This window comes from Echiichthys vipera (assembly GCF_963691815.1).
Source record: "Echiichthys vipera genome assembly, chromosome: 17".
NCBI classification, from domain to species: Eukaryota; Metazoa; Chordata; class Actinopteri; order Perciformes; family Trachinidae; genus Echiichthys; species Echiichthys vipera.
The window spans coordinates 13,582,302-13,607,319 of NC_139842.1; the positions used below are offsets into that span (position 1 = coordinate 13,582,302).

General features: G+C 41.6%; 3 protein-coding genes across 4 annotated transcripts; all 3 read right to left on the minus strand.

Moving 5' to 3' along the window:
- Positions 1-1,677: 1,677 nt before the first annotated feature.
- Positions 1,678-16,114, minus strand: LOC310959613 (transcription factor MafG). Of its 2 annotated transcripts, none has more exons than XM_083931040.1 (3): positions 15,966-16,114; positions 5,572-5,644; positions 1,678-5,463 (listed from the first exon to the last, which is right to left on the minus strand). In XM_083931040.1, exons 2-3 carry the CDS (start codon positions 5,605-5,607, stop codon positions 5,011-5,013), a joined length of 489 nt encoding a protein of 162 aa, XP_083787166.1. In that variant the 5' UTR covers positions 5,608-5,644; positions 15,966-16,114; the 3' UTR covers positions 1,678-5,010. The 2 variants fall into 2 exon arrangements, with proteins under 2 accessions (XP_083787166.1, XP_083787167.1); XM_083931041.1 differs by lacking the exon at positions 15,966-16,114 and adding an exon at positions 15,210-15,612.
- Positions 16,115-16,347: 233 nt separating this feature from the next.
- Positions 16,348-19,877, minus strand: pycr1a (pyrroline-5-carboxylate reductase 1a). Its single transcript, XM_083931057.1, has 8 exons — positions 19,762-19,877; positions 19,464-19,535; positions 19,232-19,302; positions 18,878-19,057; positions 17,954-18,175; positions 17,743-17,835; positions 17,231-17,394; positions 16,348-16,926 (listed from the first exon to the last, which is right to left on the minus strand). The coding sequence occupies exons 2-8, from the start codon at positions 19,528-19,530 to the stop codon at positions 16,758-16,760; spliced, it is 966 nt and encodes a 321-aa protein (XP_083787183.1). The 5' UTR covers positions 19,531-19,535; positions 19,762-19,877; the 3' UTR covers positions 16,348-16,757.
- Positions 19,878-20,814: 937 nt separating this feature from the next.
- On the minus strand, positions 20,815-23,296 carry myadml2 (myeloid associated differentiation marker like 2). The gene has a single exon (XM_083930649.1). The coding sequence runs from the start codon at positions 22,492-22,494 to the stop codon at positions 21,583-21,585; it is 912 nt and encodes a 303-aa protein (XP_083786775.1). The 5' UTR covers positions 22,495-23,296; the 3' UTR covers positions 20,815-21,582.
- Between the last annotated feature and the right edge of the window lie 1,722 nt (positions 23,297-25,018).

The window sequence follows — 25,018 nt, forward strand, 5'->3', positions numbered from 1 at the left end:
CACTCTGGACTATGATAGAACTAATGTGTCATTTTGAGGAATATTTCTATAGGTTTAGACTTCAACAAGTGGGATGAATTACTTTTCTGTTGGATGCTGTAAAGATGTGCACTGTAGGGGAATCCTTCTGCTGAAGAGTGTGTGGGATCATTTTGTAGAAAACCACACGTCTTTACAAAAAAGTGCCAGCAGAGGGAAACCCACACCCATATATTGCATATATACCTGGCACGGTTTACTCCTCACAAGCAGTAATATTTAACATCCTGGTGTTATAGTGTCTCTCCAGATTGGTCTTTTGTCTTATTGTTGACATGGCACTGACTCTCTGGAAAAAAAAATCATGGTGTTTGATACAAGGATAATGAATCTCTCATGTGCACCATCACAACAGCTGTGATTCAAATTATTGCTGATGTGAACAAGGAGAAACACACCTCTTGCCCAGCGTAGTATCTCTTATAAACAGACATGCCCTCTACCATGGTGACATTTACAGAGTGGAGCCCCCATGCCACGCGTTGGCATGGTAGACCTGCTAAATAAACAGCCTTGCTGATGGGGATGGCAACATTAATTGTACAGCGGGGCTATGGTCTGAGAACTGGGGCAGGCACCTGCTGCAGAAGTGGGTGAAGATGAAGAATGTTGTCCTAGATTGCCCACCAGCTCACCTTAACCCAACCCACCAAATTAATCAACTCTTCAGAGGCCATCCAGTCGTCTGGGGCAGGCATCCAGAGAAGGGAGAGGCGCCAGTTTTTAAGGCACAGGTCACACAGACCTGTAGGAGCCTCTTCAATTTAAGAGAAGGGAAGAACAATACCACGCTGTAATGGTGCAGAGGCTCTGGGGTTTAGACTTGCCCTGCAGGATGGAGTGGTAAGATGTGGTTCGTCTTCAGCCATCTGTCTCTTTGTCTCCGCATGTTCTCTCATGAGATGTGTTTAGAATGTGCTGGGGTTGAAACGCTGCTGAGGAGGGTGATGTTTGATGAGGTGCGCTGAGACAGTTTGGGGGGGGGCGGGGGGCTTAGGAGGCCCATAGGGAACACAGATGACTAACTCACTACTCTTCCTAATCTAGGACAAGCACACCTAGACATCCTTCATGACTCTAATGTTTTACTCGTGTCGGGCCAAAAATATGTCCACTGAGGTTAGCCAAAGTGGGTCGCCCAACGGCTTTTTTTGGATCACAGAAAAAGAAATCGTGCCATCTAAATGATCGCTGTCTTCTAAAACCCACCCTGGATGGCAAAAAGCCTTCCCCGCCAGTTTATTTTTACAAGTATTAAACTGGGTCAATGACGCCACAGAATATGACAAAACTCCATTTCAACAGTGTTTAAAGTCTCCCAAGACAAAGCAGTTGTGCTTAAAATCCTTTTTCAAAACATTTTATTGGTCTTATAGAAAATAAAGTAAGCTGTATCAACAAACATACAATATATACATCAATAACTTAGACACCTCAGAGAATCACGTTTAAATCCACAGTTGTTACTGTATATATGAATACATAGTACTTATCTACAGATTGCAAAAAGTACAATAATTTAATTTATAAATAGTTATAATTAACTATTGTCTGTTTTCATACAAAGTACTGCAATATTTTATTACAACCCATACAGAAAAATAACAAAAACAGGTTATCAACTTTGTTTTACTCGCTTTAGTCAGATTGTTATACCTTTGAAACACAGACCCTCTCCATGGAGAAAGAGCAGGAAACCTGCACAGTCACCCGTTTTGAAATCCAAAGCTTGAGAGCTATTCAATTCCACACAAGTGCTGTTATTTATCCTCTCTAGCATGTTGCTTGTAAAAACAAAACAAAAAACAAGAAAAAAAAAAGCCATAACCAATTAAAAATTTAATCTGCAGAATAAATTACAGTGTTAAGATCAATTTCAAATACACACTCAACATATAATGAGAAGAGAAATGCTGTGGATGGTGCTACAGCAAACAACGAGCATTAATGACTGGTGTAGCAGCAGAGGAACCTCAAACGTACAACGCACGCACGCACGCGCGCACACACGCACACACACGCACACACACACAATATTGCAAATGGCCCTTGTGACAGAATCTATTGTAGCATCCATTTCACTCAGTGCACAAACATGTATATAAAAGTAATATCTTTCAGTCAGATATCCAAGTCCAATTCATGGATCCGGTTATTCAGCTAATTTAAGACCAGAGTAATCAGCGAGTAAGGCTTGAGTGCAACTGTCCCAGGATTCCTTTTAAAACACTGAACACTATTACAATTTAAACATGTTAGCTACCATAAACAAGGGCCAATTGCGCTTCCATTTAGGGATTGAAAATCTGAGGGCAAAAAATTATGAAAGAAAACACATTTTGCAAAAAACCTACAAAACAGCAAGAATTATTAAATAACAGACCATAGTCACTTTGACAATATTGATTACTCTTACATCTACTCCTTCACACCTTTCCACTGAGTTGCATATTAAGGGTCACTTTTTCACAATGGTCATTAATACCTACTGTAGCTACATACTGTACACCTGTATGTGTGAGAAAGAGAGTCATCATCTCTAGCGGAGATTGAAAGATTGGTCGACGGTGCCGCTCAAACACCTTAAAAGACACTTGACACGAAAAAGATTCACTCCACAAGACTGCCACAGCAATAAGGACGCCAACATCGATACTGGGCTATGTCAAGAGTCAGATATATATTTTTCCCACAGTTAACCAGTCAATGTAGATAGCTAAGCATGTTGAGGACAGGATACGTGCGCACAGACAGTATAACCAGCACCCAGGTCTCTGAGGCGTAGTTTTGAGAGTAGCAGTTGATTAACATCTCACTGACACTATAAGACATTCTGACCAGCAGGAGAGTGAATCTGGATGAAGTGCATTCTGTTAATGTCATTACACAACTACTTTCACCTTGAGGTGTAAAACTGCCCCACTGTTAAATTCCTTTTTAGAGGAGCAGGACAGTGACGCGACACTTGGCACAGAAGGAGCGCTGCTGGCTGCAGTTGTTGATTGTAATTCTAACGTGGTCTTGCTGTGTCTCTTTCTGAGTGTGGATTGAAGCCCTTTATGACATGCTTATTATAATAATAAAAAGGAGAAAAAACGTGAACAGAGCTGCCATCCCTGCCTTTCCCTCTACAATGTTTTTTTCATTTTTTTAGAGTGACCTGTTTTGTCCTGAGCAAAACAAGCAGGGGTTTAGTGCAGACAAACCCTCAGCCAAACACGACCGCTTTTAATCCGACAATCTGAAGACCAGTGGGTAAATTTACACAAGTGATACTGCACCATTTGGCGGTTTCCCTTTAAGTTCATTGATGCAATGTTATCGCTATGGTGTCTCAACAACAAACGAGGAAAAAACCTTTAACTTCACATTTCCTTTAGTCTGTCAAAAAGTGAAATTTGACGGATCTAATTCAAACCAATTAAGTGGCACCCAATTCCGTCTTACATGGCTCAATGGGGTGAACTCTTAATGACAAATATGATTTCGTAACTTACACCAAGGAAGCGGAGGATATCACAGATGCCAATACGCACAAAGACAATTGACCTTGTTTACACCACCTAGTTTAGCTCTACAGATTTGTTTTAAATAGCACAGCATTGACATCTATACAGTGAACGACACTGCCAACTTGTCACTTACACATCACTTATCACATCACGCGCTACCCCACAGTACGCGCCTAGTCACTAGAAAAAAGCTATCAGACTTCAATAGTAAGCCACTTTCGGTACAATTGCAAAAAAGATGTCACATGATATTTTTTTTTTATGTTTTCTTTATCTGTATTTCTATAAACAATGGAAGGTATTCTACCTACTGTAGTAATAAAAACCAAGAACTCAACATTAGACAAAGTTTTCTACACCTTAACAATTGAAACAGTAAAGCTTGTGTAAAGATTTTCTTTTGGAAATATACGACGGCCCTGTCAACAAGTAATTACAAAAAAATGCTATATATATATCTTTTAAAGAAAACAACTTGAACATATTTTCTCTATGAGCAAAAATTATGTTTCAAAATGTTTGTGGATCCCACTGTCCCCACAAAACACGAGGATATTACTGTTATAACATTCAAATATTGTAGAAGAATCTTGTCATATTGGAATGGCACTCAGCTCTGGAACAATATCATTAAGAACTGCTGATCATTTTTCACGTTTCCACGTAACCATAAATATGCAAGACCTCTTTGTATTTTCAGTGCATACATATATTATTGCATCTACCAGTCATATTGATAATGACAAGTTCATTAAAGCCTGTCACAGATAAACAGAAATGAATGCTAGATTTGGGAGCATTATTTCATGCTTGTATTCTTGACAGACGACCAACGAAATCACAAGTTGGACTAATTTACTAGTTTTGGGTTAGTCAGGCTGTTTTGAAGACATCTGTAGCATCCATACGAAGAGTTTGTGACTGTTATTAATCCAAAAGTCAGTGCATAATAACAAGCAAATGGGTTCAGGGTGAGTAATGTTTAAAAATGAATTTTTCACAGGTTGTGAGACTCTACAAATGCCAATTCTTAGGACGGAAAAATCTTAAGAGCTCAGTCTTAAGGAAACGGAAACACCAAACACACAGTACCTTATGAAAAATCAACAAGATATTGGCATTCTGATTTTGATTCCACTTTGTACTCTTTCCACCCAATATTGTCTTGATTATTTGTATCCACAATCCGCTTTTCAAATGAAATGTTGCAGTATTTCCAATATGGCGCAATCGCAACCAACTGTGATGTCCTAAATCATATGATTTGATTGCATCACCCTAAAGCACAATATGTCCGTTGACAGGTACAGACTGCTGAGTGAATTTGGGAAGCATATTGTTAGTGTCAAGGGTTAAAACCATGAACTTACACAGGTAATCCTGCAGCGTGTTATAATGCACTGACTAGTTTCGTAATTGACCTAGTTTTCGGAAATTCTTCATACCGACCTTTCTGCTACTACGACCTAGCCTCCGTTTTAGATTTGACGATAGTGATGACGCTGGTGGCAGCTACTTTACCAGGGATGAGGGGTCCTATGACAGATGCCATGGGTCCCCTGGCTGAGGTGACGGGGTTGCGGGCCACAGTCCTAGCAAAGCTCTGGAGGGCCTCGTACTTTGAACGCAGTGCGTCCAGCTCCATCTTCATGCTGGCATTCTCTGTGGCTAGCTTGTCCACTTCCTGCTGCAGCTGAGCCTTTTGCTTCTCCAGCTCCTCTTTCTGGGTGACTCGCTTCACCCGGCAGCTGGCAGCGTAGCCTCGGTTCTTCAGGGTACGCCGCCGCTGCTTCAGCTGAAGGATTTCCTCCTTTGTCAGGCCCCGTAGATGCTGGTTCAGCTCCCGCACTGACATGGTCACCAGCTCGTCGTCTGTCAGGCTGGTGCCATTTTCACCTGGCTCCCGCTTCACCTGGAGATGGGGAGAAGTTAAAGGTGGTCTCTATATGTGCATTTAACAATTGATTAACAATTGTTAATTATTTGACAAATTAAATTCTGTGCCATACATGCTAATTACCTTCAAGGCCTTGTTTCCCTTGTTTGTGGTAGTCATGCCACGAGAGCCGTATCCACCTGCACTGCTGGTTGGTCTGTGGGTAAGAAAAGTCACCATCAGTATATAGAACCCCAGATTATGTTTGGAGGAAGAACATTTCTTTAAAATACACAAGAAAGTATTTTCTTGCAAAGATGCTACAGCATGACAAAGTCCTTCAAATACAAGGCACAAAGTGGGTCAAGGACTTATGACTTGCTTGAAAGTCATGCCAAGTCTGTTCAGTGAGTGGTACTTGGGCTATCACTGCACCTGTCACTATGAACAAATATGTTGGTGGTTTGCATTTCCCCCTCCACGGCTGGTCTCGCACTTGAATCCTGCACTGCATTCAAACAGCACCGTGGCGAGTCACACGCAGGATGACATTTAGCTGGCTGGCAGCAATTCAGTACAATTTCTTGGAAAACAAAACTCAAGTCACTTCTGTTAAGTGCAGTCTCTCAGAAACGGCAGAGGATGCAGATAGACTAAAATAAACCTTCCGCCTTTCTACTGTACATTAAACCTCAGCTAAAATATATCACAGAGGGACACAGAACAGGCTTTCATCTACTGTACAAGCTATCCAGTCAAACTCGTCTAGATTTGGCTGGTGTGTGACTATAATCCTATAAATCAATGAAAAAGGGATATGCTGTAACTACTGCAGAGCCTCAGCTACCATCCAGAACAACAGGACTGCACTGCAGTTTATTCTGTCATGTCAGTACAGAGGGAACACCAAAAGAAGCCGTGCAGACGAGAAATCTAACCTACTGCTGTTAAGACAGGCAGAACGCTGGGTGCCTTCCACTGTGTGAGCTCTGCCACAGGATAAGTATGCACATGCACGCACGCGCACACACACACACACACACACACACACACATAAACAAGCTCAATTGTGGCCCTGGGTGCTTTACACTACACACAGTAAATGCTGTGTCAGCGACACAGGCACCCACCACAGTGAACCCAGCCAGCACATTGCCTCTGTAAGCTGATTTACACAGCCCAGCAGTGTGTGTTTGTACTAAGCACATAAACAAATGCATGTGGGAATTTACAACTTTTTTAGCATCAAAACTGGAAACAAAAGAATCCCCCTCAAAAAAAAAAGGAATCCTAAAAAGTATTACTGTAAGTGTGTACATGTGTTTATAGCCTACATGCCCCGCTACGATAGACATCATGTACTGTATATGTATGCTCAGTTTGTAGGAGGGGGGGGGGGGGGGGGGGCGTAGCTCTGAAGTGCACTAAGATGGCCAGGATATTTCCATGGCAACAAAACTGTGCTACAGGTGGACCAGTCGCCTGAGCCAAACAGGCAAAGACAGACGCTTGTTAAAAATGACCTGAATACGACACTATCACACAGGTTGGGGACATAACATGAGGTCAGATTGTGACTCGCATTCTTGATGCTTTCACTTCAAAAAATAGTCCTCTGGCTCCTCATAAAACAGCAATGTTTTCCTATGCAGCAGATTCCAATGAAAAAAAAGCCTTTCACATTCTGTGGAGGACTTTTTAAATGTGATACTTTCATCCCTGTTGGGCTGGCTATGAATAGCTGACTGATAGTAACACCTACCTTTCACCGGCCTTTGTGGTGACTCATTTCCAGTAAGCATTTGGACCACAGATGCAAAACATAATGGGATAATGGTCTGCCTGATGATGCACAGATAATGGACAAATAGACAGGAAAGTACTCCACTAATAGCTAGCTACTGGGATGAAAGTAGAAAAAAGGCTGCTTTTTCCAAATTTCATATAAGCCTGTCATTTCCCCCTCAGATGCCCAGAATCAACACAACCAGTTGGAATCTTGAAAATGCAGAAATGGCACATTGTCCAGGTTGTAGAGGTGTATTCTATCATACAGCTGTGTAGGGTAACACAGCAGGCATGGCATGGCTTGGCATGGCTGAAAGCGCACCATATGACACTGTTGAATGATTGAGCCCAGGCTCCAACCCTCTAGCACAGGCTGCTGCCAACAGACGGCTACCAATGACAGGGCATGGCAGCACAACACAGACAAGGTCCAATGCACAGCTGCTCCCTTCCACTACCAGACACGTCATACCTCACAGAGACAAAGAGGCATGCTCACACAAACACACAGAGATTAAAAGACAGGACCTGTTATCCCCCCCCCACCCCCCGCCAAAAAAAAAAAAGACAAAAGGAGGGAAATTTTCTGATTTGATAGGAACAGAGTGCCCTTGCATTTGACAAGTTCCCCCTCTTAACAGTAGCAAACGAGGACAATAGACATCAATGTCTTCCTTGTACAAATACTTGCTATTAATGACTTCAGGTCTTGTGTCTAGCAAAAGGAGCAGGAGGTGAAAGCTGCAGTTTGGCGCACAGGGGCAGTAGAGGTAGGAGCGAGTACAGGGACACAGACGTCTTTTGTAGGTGCTTGCTGAATTTTTATGAATCGCCTGGAAGAACGCTGACAAATCAGAGCTGATTGCTTGTGGAGGAGAGACATCACACCCACAGGAAATAGAAATCGCTGAGTGTGGTCACCCAGAAAAAGCGAAGGAGGGGATGGTGAGAGAGACGGACATAGAAATAAAGATAGGGGAAAAAAGAGGGTGAGAAGAAAAGAGGGAGAGCTAACAGCCTTGTGAAAAAAAAATGCATGCGTTGCACATTTGGAGGAGCTTGAGAAGAACAGGTTAAGAAAAAAAAATACTGATCTCAGCAAGGACCAAAACCAAGGTGCCAATTAGGAAGTTGTGAAGTTGAACTAACACGACGAGAGCAACCCAGCCAACCTTCAAAGGCTGTCTGTGTTCATCTTAATCTACAGAGGGCAGTTTGCGAAGGTGGGGTTGGCTTAGGTTTAGACTCAAGAGGAGGGGAAAAAAACCTCTGGTGGGATAAATGCTGATGTGACATGATAGGTCGGGCCTTGAGCCCGTGTCATGCTTTAATGATCTCATCCCTTCCACAGAATCTCTCCAGGGGGGCTGCCAAGGATGGACACCATTAGCTAGGGGAACCTTTGTTGAGGGGGAACCGAGGCTACAGCATCAACGCACTGTGTCCCCTGATGAATATTTATCACTGTCGTTCGCCGCCTAAGGTGGGGGTGGGAGACAGTGGCGGGGGTGGGAGGCAGAATAAAGATGCTCAAGAGGTGATTCTTCAAGGATATATCCAAGGCTCTTCCATCAACGGCTGTCTCAAAATGGCGGTAGGTTGGTGGGGGGGTGACATGGGGGGAGGGGTGGATTTCTGGTACTGGAGGTGGCATGCATGGTGGTTCAGGGCTGCAGGGATAGCCAGCTCCACTTGACAGCGGTGTAACAAGATTATCAGGGCCATAAGAGCAAACAAAAACCCCCGCAACCTGCCTCAGAATCCAGATTACGACAGTGCATGCTCTCTGAATACTAAACATGGCTGGGGAGAACTAACGGGGTGCAGGCTTAACTGAGACATGACAGTGAATTGCATATCACGTGACTAATCACATGCACAAGTATCCACAGCACACAGACACATTACCATAACCGATAAACCACACAAGCACATATACATTTAACTTGTCATGATCAATTCTTGAAGAGAAGCGCCCAAGCTCTTGGCACTGGCAGCTTGCTAATGAAGTGAATAAAACTAGACAGTGGAGGTGCATGCTGATGAAAGACTTTTCAGAAAGGCACAGGCAGCCTCCAACAATGGCAACTCAGTTCTGTGAAACTAACAGCTGAATATCATCTCACACCAAACAATGCATTTCACTCCAAAAGAGCAGACGCAGAATGTGGCTCATGTTGCTAATATGCCTAATTTATAATATTTATTTTCTTCGTTATGACCAGCCCAGATTTGTGAAGGTTTGTACAGCCACAATAAGAGACATATGAGCTATGGCCCAAAAGAGAGTAAAGAGAGTGATTGTAAATAAAGAGACAGAAGAGAGAGTGACTTAGCACCTTTTTACACTCAGTGTCTGAGCTAAACCTGCACATCGCAGACGATTAACACAAGACAATAGGAGAGAGCTGGATGTGAAATTGGTATGATCACCTATTCAGCTTCTCTGATCAATAATGTATGAGACTTGTAGCCTCTCACTCCATTATCACAGACTTTCCACAGGAAACAGAATGGTGATAACCACAAAGATACTGAGAAGCAAATGAGGAGATAAGTGTGTGAAAAATAAAAGACATGTCAGCATGTTCTCATTATGCTTCGGCTCATTAATATACACCGTGTGCTTATTTGTCCTCTTGTCCACTTGCTCTTTTGGGAGTGAGATGCAATGCAGACAGCAAACATTTACACCCTGTATGCCATAAATAGCCATTCTCAACACTTCATGCCTGATCAGAGCCACTACTTTTACTCCCTTCTAATTCAGAGTCGAAGAGATTGTCTTGATATTCAGATCTAATCATTCCTCCCTTCAGCTGAGTGAAGTCAATTATCAAGCAAGCTGCATATGTTGGGCGCCATTTAACCGCAAATTAAAAATCAGACTCCTCTGATAGCTCTGGAAGAGTTACTGGAAGACTGGTGTAAACTTGTGTGCGGAGAAAACAGTGGGCGAGTGTGTCTGTGTGAGAGAAAGGTAGGATGGGAAGAGGGGAGGGAAGCTATTAACTACTAAGTATTCAGAGCGTGAAATAAGAGTGACAAAAAGAGGGAGAGGGGAAATCATTCAGCAGCTTTCACAGGGAAATGTGATACGCTTGTAGTAGAGGGGAAATACTAAGAAAATACTTCAGACCAGTAGAGGTTCGGGAAACTCTAATATAGCGTTTAACCAAAATCCTTTGCCTGCCTTTTGGAAGGACTGACCCTTAGAACAATTACAGTGAATATAATTGAAGGGTTGAACAACCATCACCCTGGACTTTTTTGCATATTTGTATTATAATATAATTATTTTGATACCTTCATTAAGAGAAGTCAATGTAAAGAGATAATAAACATAAAATACTAGCCTGGTACCCTTATGAATCTGCTGAGGTCATGTTTCATTTTCGTCCCTCCAATTCAGACAGATGTCCAGCAACTTGAGATCTGACGGGCCAATCACAACCTTTTAGCTCATGTGGGGCGGGTTTAAGACAACAGAGAAGTGTCATAGTTACTAAATGTAACTGCCGTTCTCAACTTACCAGGCTCACTAAAAACAAATCAAAAGCTTCTGTTATTGCGTTTCCAATTTCTCACCTAAAATGTTTAATTTTCTATTTTTTTCCCGCTTCAAAATGGACCAAGCAATGCCCCAACTTGCATGTGTCGCTCAGCGCTTTGCTGTGATTGGTTGTATTTCACATTTAATTGCTAGGGCATGTTTCTTGCTTGGATTGGTTGTTGCATCCAGTTGCACCATTTTAAAACGCCCCTTGGAAATTGAAAATGGACTGAGAGGTAATATACATTTACGGATTAGTCTGGGGATGCCAGGCTACCAAGATGCAAAATAGTTAAATTCTTTCTAAACTAATATTAGAATGGTTTTAGGCTTAATTATCTGGTCAAACATAGTAATTATGTTGTTATGCTTGTCAGAATTTTGGTTAACCTCCAGATGTTTGTCAATATTGCTCTCTTTGATATCAATCACAAAGAAAGAGAAAAACAATATTCTGTAATTATATTTTGTTTCCTGGTGCTTAATATTGCACATTCTAACAAATAGATCTTTTTTTTTTCTCTCTACAGTTTTAGATCACAGTAGATTATTTTTCGCACTGTAAAAATGGATACCATAACGTGATGTAGGCCTGCTATGATAAATGCTGGCTCTAAAAATAAATCCCATTTGGAAGTTTGTATACTATACAATGCATGTGGTACATTTATGTCTGGAATTTGCATCCAGTTCATGTGGTTTTTAAAGTGAAAACATGAATCACAGCGCCCTCAAGGGATTTTGTATCACTGATAATGTGAAGCTTATTTAGAGGGACTCTTTAGAGGGTTAGACTGGTTTGCATTAACCAATGTTTCGATACATGCAGAATCTATTTCCAAGCTCAGTTGCTGCTGTTTACTCTCGGAGCTGCTCTGTTAGTACAAGCAGTATGACAAGAGAAGAGACTTCATTGGCCTTCCACTGTATCTGCCTGGAGGACTTGATTAAACAGGAAGAGAATAGCTCTTGATACTTCGGCCTTGCGCTGGCAGAGGAAGTAAGGGTTGCAGGCAACCCACACACTGGCAATACATCCAGGAGCTTTACCACACTGGTTGCATACATATCAAATGCATATTGCATTGACCTAACAGCAACAACGTAGCCTTTACAGCACGGAAGGCTAAACGAGAGCAGTTCAACACATTTTAAGCTTTTTAAAGTAAAATAATGCTGGAGTAATTCCCACCTTTGACTGTAACCACTGCAGAGCTATGATTTTAGGTGGATTATCTTCAATTAAAACACAAGTCTGTGATAAGGCCATCAAACAAACAGAGCTCAGCAGCATCACTGAATAAAAAAATTAAATAAAATAAAGAAATGAATCGTCTCATTTTTCCTGTGGAGTGCTTTGATTCAAATATAGTCAGTTAGCCAGAGTTATTACCTGGGCTGTAAGTAACAAGGATGCTAATTTCTATTAATAACATTGCCACCGCTCAGTTCAAATTATGGCAAGTGATTGATGATGTCTGCCGACAGGATATTTGATGGAGCCTCACACTCAATGTCCAAAAATAAATAAATAAAAAAATTACGTCACTCCAGAATGCGATCTGAATTAATAATAATAATGCACTCAGTACCAATACTTTCAACTTCCTCTCAGTTCCTCACATATGTTAGTCTGAACATAAGCTTAAGAATGACTTATATCACAGAAAGTAGAATGGGTAAAAAAAGATCCACAATATCCCCAAAGCCCACAGTTTGTCCGTCCACACATGAGCTGAAATATTACATTTCTTGAGCAAGAAACTGAACCTCAAAGGAGCTTTAGCTAAATAATATATAATTGAATGATATCATCATAATCATAAATGTCAAATAATAGCTCAGTGTTGCATTCAGCAATGGAGATGCCCAAGCACAGTTTTCTTTCATGTAGCCCCCCCCCCATTTTGTCAATAAATACCTCAACTTTTATACATTTAGATTAGAATTGTCAATTTGTCTACTGGTGCCGATAAAAAGAAATTGACTAGATCAGACACGTAATCAGAACTATGAATGCTGGATCCTGTTGCATGCATAGCATAATTTAATCAGGTAGAGTACACACATTAGGCATTTATTCAGGAAAGTCATAGTTATGTAATAAGTAAGAATGTATTATTTTACAGACAGTACTAATGGTAGTATAATGATCTGCCTGAGATCCTTTGCAATGTGGGTTATACACTGCTTATCTTAGAACAAGGTCTTGCTATCTTTAACCTCCTTGGAAATGTTTATACAAATCCAGCCAACACCATATCAGAACATAGTCTCCCAATACTGAAAACTTACAATTTCTTCCCTGGTCTATTTTGACTTAGCCTCTTACACAAATATGGATATGGTTAAATCACTTGTTTTTTGAGTCAGTTCACCACTGATGTGTCTCTAACATTAAGCAGCCCAGAAAAAAGTAGGTTACATGAAAAACAGCAGCCAGTGCATGGCTCTATGCTTGTGCTCTCCATGTTCTGTCCGATATTGGCTAATCTAAATTATGAACACACATAGAGCAGTAATGAACATGCCAAGTCTAACTCAAGTTCCAAACAGAAATTCATCAAACACACTTGCTACTCTGTCTGGATGAAAGTATTACTTTGAGTGGAGCGAGCATATCGCAATGCTAAGCAATCATAATCCGCACTACACTTGCAAGAGGTTTCATCACCAACATTCCCTCCCTATTGCAAAAAAGGGTGAAAAAAAACTATATTGATCTTTTTCTCCTTTCCTTCCAGGCATTCCCATTTCCCCGTGCAGCTTAAGCAGCACTTTTGTGGACAAATCCCACATTTGTGTTCCTTTCTGGAGGCTATTAATTGTCCTGAATAGGCGTAACTACTCCCAAGACACAGCTGTGTTGGCCATACAGAGGTGTTGGTGGCCAGACTGTCTTTACTTTGTAAAGTATTGCTTCGTGTTTCATCAACTTCAAATATCCTCTTCCACCCTCCACTGCCTGGCCAGTCTGAGCAACGCCACTGGCTATGAGTTGTGCACTCGGTTCACCTCTATGGTATCCAGCCTTATTTTATCTTCGCCATCTCAATGCAAGAGGCGATAAATCTCAGGGCTGATCTCCACCACTCCCTGCCTCCATCCACACACCATTGCCAGCCCCATCGGGCTCTTATATGGGCCCTCATCTGTTCTTGTTACCTGTGGAGAAAGGCAGAGATGGGCATTACGCTTTATTGCAAAGCCGAGCTTCTGATGTAGGGCTGGCCTGTCTGCTAAACACACTTCAATGCCCTGCTCGCATGAACAGAGATGATGAAACAAGTTGGATATCTGAGCAAGAATGGGCAACTTCTATCTGTTTAACCCTGCCTATATATGCTCAACAGTTTCCAAGGTGACTTTTTAAATTGCACAGAGATTCTCCATGGATAATTCATTACCTGCCCTCCATAAGCCTGCACTCTAATGGGCAGCGGATTTCATCATGCCACACACAGGGAAACAAGAGCCTCTGCCAACCCAAAATAAAATAACTGAAGTGTTATACCGCATACAATAATATCACAAAATGCTGGCATGGTCCCATGGTATTTCACATGCTATATCAATAACACAAATAAAATGCATTTAAAGCCCACCATACACACCAATATACTTATTTTCTACAACAGCATTTTATTTCAAATACTGTAATGACTACATAAGAGGTTGTTTTCAACTTCCTATACATCCCATAATTACACATGACCAAATTTAAACAGTCACTTATTGCAGGACTCCATTATAACAACACAGGCATAATATATTGCTTATCATGCATTTTTTTAAATGGATTTGACATCGCAGTTGACATCTAAGCACTTAGTCTGAATGTAGGCTACTCACACCATGGTTTGTTGATGTACATCATGACAGCACTGCAATAAAACGCACATTCTCAGCTGAATGTAGATGAGGCTATTGATAAATGCATGATGGTCATCACTTGATGCTCATGGCTTGATGACTGACTTGCACGACAGTTCAGCACCATTTCGATTCATCTCCGAAATAACAGCGGCTTGGTGATAAACATCGACCCTTATCCACGGAGCAGACCTTTGTCCGGTGGTGCCATATTTCGGGGTGGATTCTGAGAACGTCTAAATAGATCATTATGATGATTCAGCATGATAAAAAAAATACCGCCGCTTGTTTACTGGCTCTGATAATAAAATAATAGTGTGGTTAACAGCCTGGCTGTGCTATTAAAGCCAAGGACGGCGGGGTTGACACTGCCATTGTTACAATTTAACCAATGGTTAAATGAATTGTCACTTCAGGTGAACCAATGCAGTCCGAAACGATGGTTCCGAACATATGAAATCCATGCATGAAATGTATAAGCTGCACAAAAGCACAACACATTGCTCAGATCTAAGAATGACATTAATGTTTGATAAAAATGTCATGAGGGAAATATTGAGAAACCAACCTGATGTCGCTACACCGCTGCCTCGGCTTGCTCTTGCCTCTTTTTCACAACGAGGTGATGAAGCAGCAGGTTTGAACAGCGAGAAGCGCATGAGTTGACAAACCCCCGAAGAAGCGCTGTGACACAGTGGACACTTGGCAAACTATTTATCACAAAAGCAACCTTAGTTTCAGTTTGGACATTCCACGACTCTTGTCTCCAACCTCGCAACGCCTGCTTGTGAAAGTGGCAAACAACTCCCCGCCTACAAAACAAGCAGGCGAGGAAATCCCCGTGCTCCAGCCTCCCTACTATAACTGGGGCACATCAGCACCACGAGCGATTCCTTTAACCGGGAGAAGAAAAAAAATCACCGTGTAGGGCATGGTACGGCTTAGCCCTAAATGAAACCCAAAAATCTGAATGGCATGTTATACTCGCTGCTGATGAGTGTGTACAAAAGCATAGCTGCCATCTCCGTATAGTAGGAGCCCGACCATTGCCAGTTCGCGATGCCTATATAAGCATTTCCGGTAGTAGCTTTCAAAATAAACCCAACACCCATGCGAACACGAGTATTAACCGCTTGAGTAACTTGAAGCACTTAAGTTTGAAAACCAAGTGTGGTTGTAAATCACGCTACCTTGACGAGGATACATGTAAGAAGCTAGGTATGCTAACCCATGAAGCTATAGCCGCGGCCAGCTTGTCAGCGGCGAGGCGAAGGCATGCACACTCAGCATAACAACACCGACTCTGTTTGGTTTACAGACCCACCTGACTGAAAAATGACGCTCGGAAGTTTTTTTCTGCCGTCAGGGTCTTCTCCTTACACCGTCACGACGGTGAGCAAACATTAGAGAGTAAAATTTCGGTTTCACTGACAGAAGCGGCAGCGCTCCCAATTGCCAGCTCGTGCTCTCCTTGTTGATTCCTTTCTCTTGTATCGAAGCCAGACGTCATCGTGTTTGGTCACGTGCCTCCATTCATGAAGGATCTTCTTTCCTCACAAGAAAATGATGTTTAACCAAAAATATACCAGCTATTTTTACATTGTAGCTGCTAATGACTGTCGTGTAACTACTCTACTGGCATTTACTGAATCCAACACTTGCCAATGCACATTCACACAAATAAATCTCAACAAAAAATATAAATATATTCATATTTAATAATAAAATGCTCTGCAAACATTCTCACAGTTTCATTGCATCATAAAATATACAATTTTGCAAACTGAAAATTGTATCAAGGTAATTGTGAAATTGCATGAATACAAGTTTAAGTGTACCACCATGGCTCAGAGCTTGCTTCAATGCTACTTAATTGCATTGCTATTTAGTAAAGTTTACAGAAGGGACTGACCGACAGTGTACTCTCTAAGATTTCGAAAACCGCATCAACCACATATATTTAAATTTGTATTATAGTCCAGCCTGAGAATGCATTTCACTACAAAAAAAGAATATCTTGAGAGTAATCTATGTTGGCTTATGTTCCATTAATAATCTGCCAGTAGTGGTTTATTTATATACTGCACCTCCACTGATGTGACAGACATTAAAATGATCACTTCTTCTTGGTCCTGGATTTACTGCTGTTGAACATACTGATCCCATGAGATCTGACTCCAACAGCCTCTGCAGTCACTCCTGGCTGCTGCAACACTTTGTTCAGAGTTGTCTTCTTAATGGCAGCTGCAGAGATTGAATCTTGGTCGGCCAAAAACTGAAGTTCCCTTTTTCAGAAAAATGCACAAGCACAAGACATTTACAACATACTGTAGTATGAAACATACATATTAAGAATAATCTATTCCTATCACTAGGCAACTACTAGTAACCTGAGAAGGACAAAACTCTCATTGTAACATTATTTGCATATAGCTCCATCTACTGTCTGAGTTATAAACTTCAAAAGAAATATATCACCCTTTGGTCATTTGAATATGACAATTACCTTAAAAGCATTTCTTGTGTATCCCTATGACAGGAAATATGATTTGTTAGTTTGTTTGTCTCACACTTTTCTTATCAACTTACCTAGTCCTAACACAGGAGGCCTCTACAGCATTGATGAGGAGGCTGCGGAAGCCACCACTCTCCATGACATGCAGGGCGTGGATGGTGGCGCCCCCTGGTGAACACACATTGTCCTTGAGCTGCCCGGGGTGCTGCTCTGAGTCTAAAAGCATTTTAGCAGCCCCCTTTAAAGAAACACAAAGGGAGAGCCACATTAGACTAACACGGTACACATTGTGGTATATTGAATGATACTGTATACAGACTCTTTCTAGAACCAAGCAAGACGGACTGCATCTGACACCTGGAAAAATTGTAACTGGATTTATACATTTTACAGGGACAGTGCACATTGTTTACATCAGAATTCAAATGCACCAGAGTGAGTGAGAGGGTGCATACATCACAGCAAAGCTTGAAAAACTTAATTAAAACAACCCAAACCTGCAGTCCCATAATAAAACAGGAACCACAAAACATCAAAGAAAGCACATACATGTAACAAATTGCTTTTCAAAATTAAAAGGTAATACCAGCAAGGCTTGGGCTCCGAGGCGTATAGCCAGTCTCCTGGGCAGGCCCATTTTCACTCCACCATCAGCAAGAGCCTCTACAGCTGTAAACGCCTGCAGGCCACAATCATAAGTGTTAGGGTGACTGATTGAGGGAAAACAATCCACATTTTTTTCACTACAGGTAAGGCACAATTATAAAAACACACTTGACATTATATAAATAACTCACGTAAGCAGGACCACTGCCACTGAGGCCGGTGACGGCATCAATCAGGTCCTCTTCTACCTCAGTGCAGTATCCTACACTGGCCATCAGCTGCTCCAGAAGCTTTCCATCCTCCACTTCTGCATGGGTGCCTGTGGCATACACAGTGGCCCCTTCGCGCACCACCACTGGAGTGTTTGTCATGCACCGCATTACCTTTGGATCAGTGCAATACTGCTTCAGCTTCTGTAAGGAAATGTAACAATGTACTGAAGGAATTGGGAAAAAAGTTGGGCTGAGAGGATCATTTATAGTTTTTAACTATTTCTTTTAACTAAATGAACACGGATCAAAGTTTATCCATTACTTAATACAATAGTGATATTTTATCTGATTTAGTCTGCTATGTACTTTTTAAAAAAAGACAAAACATCTTAAGTCTTTATGAAATGGAAATGCATGGGTGTTTCAAGTTCAAGCAGCTAACCAATGTCATGTTACAGCATGTGACCGTTCTGCCTGAGGGTCTGCAGTGTGTGAGTGCAAAAATGCAGTGAGAGCCTCATGTTGTAATACACAATAAAGCCATACTCTCAGAAACCTCATGTAGGGCTGAGAAGTACATAAAAGATGATTGATGATTAAAACCATGTCATAACATTTAAAAATAAATTGGGATTTTCATTTTCATAAAATTATAGTTTTAATAATGAATTTTCCCGGCCTTAAAAACAGCGTTAAAGTTAAGTAAACAGTGCTTTGGAGATTTTTGTCTGTATCACCTTCATATGCATCTAGATTAAATACTGTACACACTAACGCTAATTATCCAACAAATCATGTAAGGATTGAGTTTTGAGCAAAAAAATGTTGCCGACATGGTCCAATTCTGCTATTAACAATCTGTGTTCGGTTAGTAACACAGGAAGGAAGATGGCTATGACTTGCCTTCTCTATAGAGCTGATGGTGACACCTGCAGCACAGGACACAATAAGGTGACGGTCTTCGATGTCTGGTCCAATTTCATCCAGTACAAAAGGAATAATGTGGGGCTTCACAGTCAGGAAGAGCACATCACTTTTGCTCACCGTCTCCTTGTTGCTGGTGGTGAAATTGACACCTAATTTCTGTAAAAATTACATATTTTAGTACTTTGCAGGACAGATGAAGGAATCCATGACATGAAAGGAAGGGGGTGTTTCACACCTAGAAAAACCCCCAAACATATTCAGATTTAAACGGAAGCACTGATGGAGTAGGCCCTACAGAATTGATCACCCGATCCCTAATTGTCTACCTACCCGCAGTCCCTGCACTGTGGGTCGATCCGTGCCTGGGGAACTTGCTGTGATTCTGTGGGTGGCAATCACGCCTTGAAGGGGACACAAATGCCCCAGAAATCATTTCAGTGTCTGATTGCAATCAACATATATCAACAATACAAGTCAAATCTGAATAATGAAAAAAAAAACATGCTAATGTTCATGTCTTAGGAACTCATTATACAGTCTATGCGGTTTCAACAGAACTCACCTGCAGCTGTGAAGCCTCTCGCCAGAGCGTGGGCCACCTGGCCTGCTCCTATGAAACCCACACTCATTCTACCTGTGTGTGTGAGAGTGTGTGCGAAGAGTTGGAAACTTTAGCAGCATTATTCCATGTTAGCTCAACAAAGAAGACGGATGACGGCGTCTAACAACTGGTACGCATTACAGCTCTGGGTACGCTGTGTCTTAGTAGTAAACAAACTTGTACTTCCTTATGAAGCGAAGCGAACGACTGCCGTATTGCTGTAGCCAACAGTAAATACATTAACAGAGGAAATACTTACGAATAAAGTTCCTGACCGACTGACCGATCGATCCAGCAGCAGAAACCCCTGAAAATTACAACACTGTTAACGTGGCCCAGCTGTCTCGCACTTACTGTACCTGTTGAGATACATTTGACCGAACGGAGAGGAAGCCAATAAGATTGCATATTAAGGCCACACGAGAACACGTTTGACCAATCACAGCGGCGTTAGCAAAACTCTAGGGCGGGTTCTGTCAAGCCGAAAAACTCGTTGTTGCATCAGGTTGTGCCGAAGGGAGTAGTTAGTATTGGAGTCAGGGCAGAACAGTTTGTGAAGATGCCAGCAATTGGCTACATCTGGTGGTGGAAAGCTTGAAAGGCATGACAGGGAATATATTTCTGGAGCCAGAGTTAGCGTGACCCAGAAAGCTAACCTGTGGCCCAGTCAACCGCTTGGAGTAAGTTATATTCTGGGGTTTCATTATACACTTGTACACTTGTAGAACATATTTCACTGCGCAATTTTACTCAGTCCACTTTCAGGGTGCACAGAGAAGGGACAAAATGTCGGAAGAGGCGAAACTCCTGCAGCACCTTGGTTGACAGGCCGCCACACTCATTTATTTTAAGACCGACACATTTCGGCTTGTGGCCCTCAACAGGAGCATCATAAAACACATACACAGAGAACATTTAAGGTATAGAGCAGAAGGAACATACTTGACATAGAATGTTTTAGTTTTATTTGCTGTTGAAGAAAAAATGCTTTTCATGAAACACCTATAGATAACACATATTTGAACAGATTTATCGCCTAAGTGATCTAGTGCACTATCAAATATTGAAATAGGGTATGTTAAGTTGATTTGATAAGGCTATGAATCAAATTTAACAATCAACATAACTACCAATTTCCATTTTGTTTTGAACATTTGCCAATATTCAGTTGAGATTTACGGTGTCACTGTGCAATAAATAGAGGAGTCTTCTGTCCTCTGGAAGTTGAGAGTAAAGGTTCACATATCAATTAAGACCTAGCCTACTTGATATAAAATAAAGGGTACAGAAATGAAAAAGACCAACACAACACACTGATTTATATTTTATTAAACATGGAATCAGAAATATCTGAAATATAGCAAAATAATAGATATTACACTACATCATTGTGCTTATCCCAAATGCAATAAAACCTAATACCGTTGTCAAAGTTTTGCCTTCAAAAAAATCATGTATCAGATACATTTAACATTCAGTGGATGAAAAAAATAATCCTATGAACTTCAACGTTTGGCATATGAGGAAAAATGTGAGAAAGCCAAAACCAAAAGCTATGTTCAGTGCAAACTGTAGACTTAACACATGCTATCCATCTCTATGAGACTGTCCATTTGAATGTTTACATACGTTTGAATACATATATTAATACATAAATAAATTGTTATCCCCATGTACTCTGACTTACATAACACTGATATTCTAAATTGTATCCCACACTCGCATAGGTCTGTCCTGTGTGTGACCACCAAAGGAATATGGAGGAGCGGGATGGACTTAGTGTTGAGATTGACTTTCTTCCTTTGGACAAAGTTGCTGAGATCAGCTCATCGGTGCACCTGGCAGTCTTTCCCTGGTAGGTCACTGCAGAACTGGGGAAAGGCCTTGTACAATGGGGTAATACTGTCAGTTTTGCTGCCTACAGGCTCAATGCTAAATGAATACTGATAATAAAAAAATGTCACACATAGATAAGACACCATGAATCTATGGATCCAAGGGAATGAGTCCTTCACAGAGACCTGACTGTGATGTGCAAAGTTTATGTCTTTGTCTTTTGAGTATAAACAATCATCATTTTTTAGACAGCAGAGCTGGAGACAAAGCGAATCCTCTGGGAATAAATGAGGTCTACAAAATATAGGATCATGTTGACGTTTGTGAACACTGCCACCACTAGTTTACTGTCCCAGGGACAATCTCCACGTGGGCAGTCCTCAGGACGAGTGGTGGTGCCATACTTTTTGTCAAAGCTGAAGATGGGCCAGATCAGTGCAGTACTGAGGTACAGGATCACAGCAAAGAAGGTGTAGACAACCACAAAACGGTCAAAGGGGAACCGCAGGGCAGAGGTCCGACCAGAAACTGTCAGTATGACGACTATGACGGTGACAGAGAAACACAGGCTGTACACCACCACACAGTATTGGGTGGCAATGTGGATGGTGTACTCACTGTCATTGGCCAGGGCCCCGAAAATAATGCAGGCCACAAAAGCCTGCACCACCTTAAGTAGACCAGATACAGTGGCCATGTAACCCACCACAGCCCCCGTCTTGGCTCGAGTTAGGAACACTTCAGCACCATAGGGGAAGGAGCAGACACTGGAGCAGACGGTAACAATAATGCGGTAGATCTGGACTTCACAGCCGTCATCAGGGCACTCTGTTTGGAGGAAATAAACAGGGTAGACCACGGAGGCAGTGATGTACATGAGCGTTGCCAACATGGCAAAGGCCACAGTGAAGTTATCCCAGGAAATGGGCATGCATGTGTGGAGCCGCGTGATGTCCAAGGTGAACACAACCAGTGTGACGGCAAAGCAGAAGCACCACACAAACATGCAGAAGGTTCCGTAGGTGGCGCTGTAGCCTGCGCTGTGGGACACAAGGGCCATTACGGTGCAACCAAGTAGCAGCTGGCATATTCGGGCTGCACCTAAAGGTGATAACACAGCTTCTTTGTTGAGGTAGTGTCCTCCATGAGAATCCATGGTGTGTGTTGTCTCCCAGAAGCAGCTGCTCTTCTTTGATTCTTGAAGTCCTTTTCTCTGTCCTGGTGTCCTTGTGGCCTAGTCTTTTTTTTTCTTTCTTCCTCACAGACCTCACCAAGGAAAGGGTGAGGCCCTTTCCTTGGTTGCCTTTTTATAGATGGTCCTTAATTACAAATGTCTGTAATTCTCCCCTGAACTTGCTTTGTAATTACAGTGGTGTGCTTGAGATCAAGTTACATTTATACACTTGTTGTGTAGAAGTTTTTACAGTAGCTTGTTATAGTAAAGAATAATTTATCAGACCTTGAAATAAGATATATTTTTGTTCATAAAGTAATGCACAAGAATATAAACTAAGCATACAGAGTATATTTTCTGTAAATCATATAACATAAGTAGTCCATTTATAGTGTTTTCAAAATGTTTCAGAGATTGAGAACTTGATCCTGGTCTTACTCGCAGCTGTAGCGTATGGCCTCAGAAATATTGTTTTTGCCCTTGCTTGTTCTCTTCAATCACCAAGTTGTCCAGTGTATCAAAAGTGAAAAGCGAAGTAAGGTCCTCTAAAAGTCATATCCACAGATCATTCTTCCAAAAACAAAAGCCCCCGGTGCCGAACAGGTGGACTTGTTTGTTGCCCTGTCAGTCAAGATCATTACTCACTGGCTTGGTCTTCGTAATTTCCTCACTGCCCATCAAAATCACTCAACGGTTGAGTCTGTCTCTTGCTCTTTCTCTTGCAGTTTCCGTCTCCTTTTGCCTCTTGGACTTCTTGGTCTCCCACTCTTTCTTACTCACACAAATACACACCCTCTCCCTCCCGTGTGCACTCAGTGGATTGCAAGGGGTGGTTGTTTAAAGGAAAGTTTGTGCCGAGCCCAGGGTTACAGGCCTCGCCAGCACTATAAATAGGGGGTCTATATTCCACATTGGGGTGGGAGGCTACATGTGGCAGGCAGTATGAGAGTCGTATTTCTAGGGAGCACCCAGAGAGGCTGAGTTGGAGCACCCTTAGTAAGAAACTGGCATTTATACGCAGTGTAATGACAGGGAGGGAGGCTAAGACTCCCATTGCAGGCAGAAATTACATAGAGGTCCAGAGGGATGATTATGCACAAGTGATGGCACATTTGAGTGATGCATGTTAGAGGGAAGGGGATATAAATGAGTAGTTACCTAAAATATACAACCTGTGATATTGGTATGCTGTGATTTTTTTGAGTTTTGCATAATTCGGCTAAATCCTTTTCTACCTATTTGCTGTATGTGAGAATGTTGGGATTCAGTTTAGATGAGGGAGAAAAAAATGGATATATTGACTGCCTTTTAAAGGGACTGGATAACAGAAAAAGATAAATACAGCCTATGTGTCCAATGTCCTCAATGTCCTGTTTTTGTATGGCCTGCCCAAACTACAAACTCCATTAATTAGCTCCCTGCATTTGCCTAATCCTGTGCTTGTCTTGCTGTGTGTCTATGGGAAAAGACATGCATCCATACCTCACTTCAAAACATTTTCTTTTCCAAGATTGCTTTTCAGAAAAGATACATTTACGATATCATGGTCATATGGAGAGGTAGGAGAGTTGACTGATTTTATGTAACTATCTAACTAACTAACTATCCCTCTTTCACTTTCACTTGTTTGCTTCCTAGACTTAACACTTTAAAAGGGAAACAACAGTATTATTGACACAAAAATCTATCACAAACCATTAAGCAGAAGAACATGTCTAAAAGCTGAGAATATCACCCAAAACAACTCATTCGCAATATTCCTATTGGTCAATACTTGAGACTGGACAGAAGCTGCGGTACTGTTAGTTCCAGTCCAGTAGTAGGGCTTGACGATGTGTTGTAAACATATCTTTGTCCATTTTGACTCTAATGAAAACACAGTAGGCTGAAACGTTAATCTGTTTGTACTGTAAGAGGCTGCCCATGGTTCCCACAAGTCCTTGAAATCTTTGAAAGTTTATGAATTTGAGGGGAAAAGAATCAAGGCCTTGAAATATAATTTGAAAATAGACATTAGTAGATGGGTCATTGCGAAAGTGCTTGAATTTATATAATTTGTGCATGAATAGAAAATGTAGTTATTTTGATATGTTTTTTAGTTAACATTAGTAAATAGGCTATGTTTCACTAATTCTCATTAAAAAAAATCCTCAGTTATTAACCTCCATCTGTATCTTAAACTATGCCTTGTGAGGTCCTTAAATTTCAGGGAATTGGGTCTGGAAAGTCCTTGAAAGGTCTGAGAACCTTTTTAGGTGCCTTTTTACTCTTTACTCTTGGAAATTGTGTATAAGTGTTTTGCACATTATAGTCACCTAAACTAAGCCTGTGACATACTTAGATCTGCACCAGAATCAGAGGTTGATCTGTGTGTAGAGATGGCTGGGGCACAGCCGGTAGAGCGGCTCGTGCACTAATTGCAGGGTTAACTTCTCGATCCCTAGCTCCTCCTCCTGACCACATGTCCGTCCTTGAGCAAGAAAATGAATCCCAATTACGGCAATGG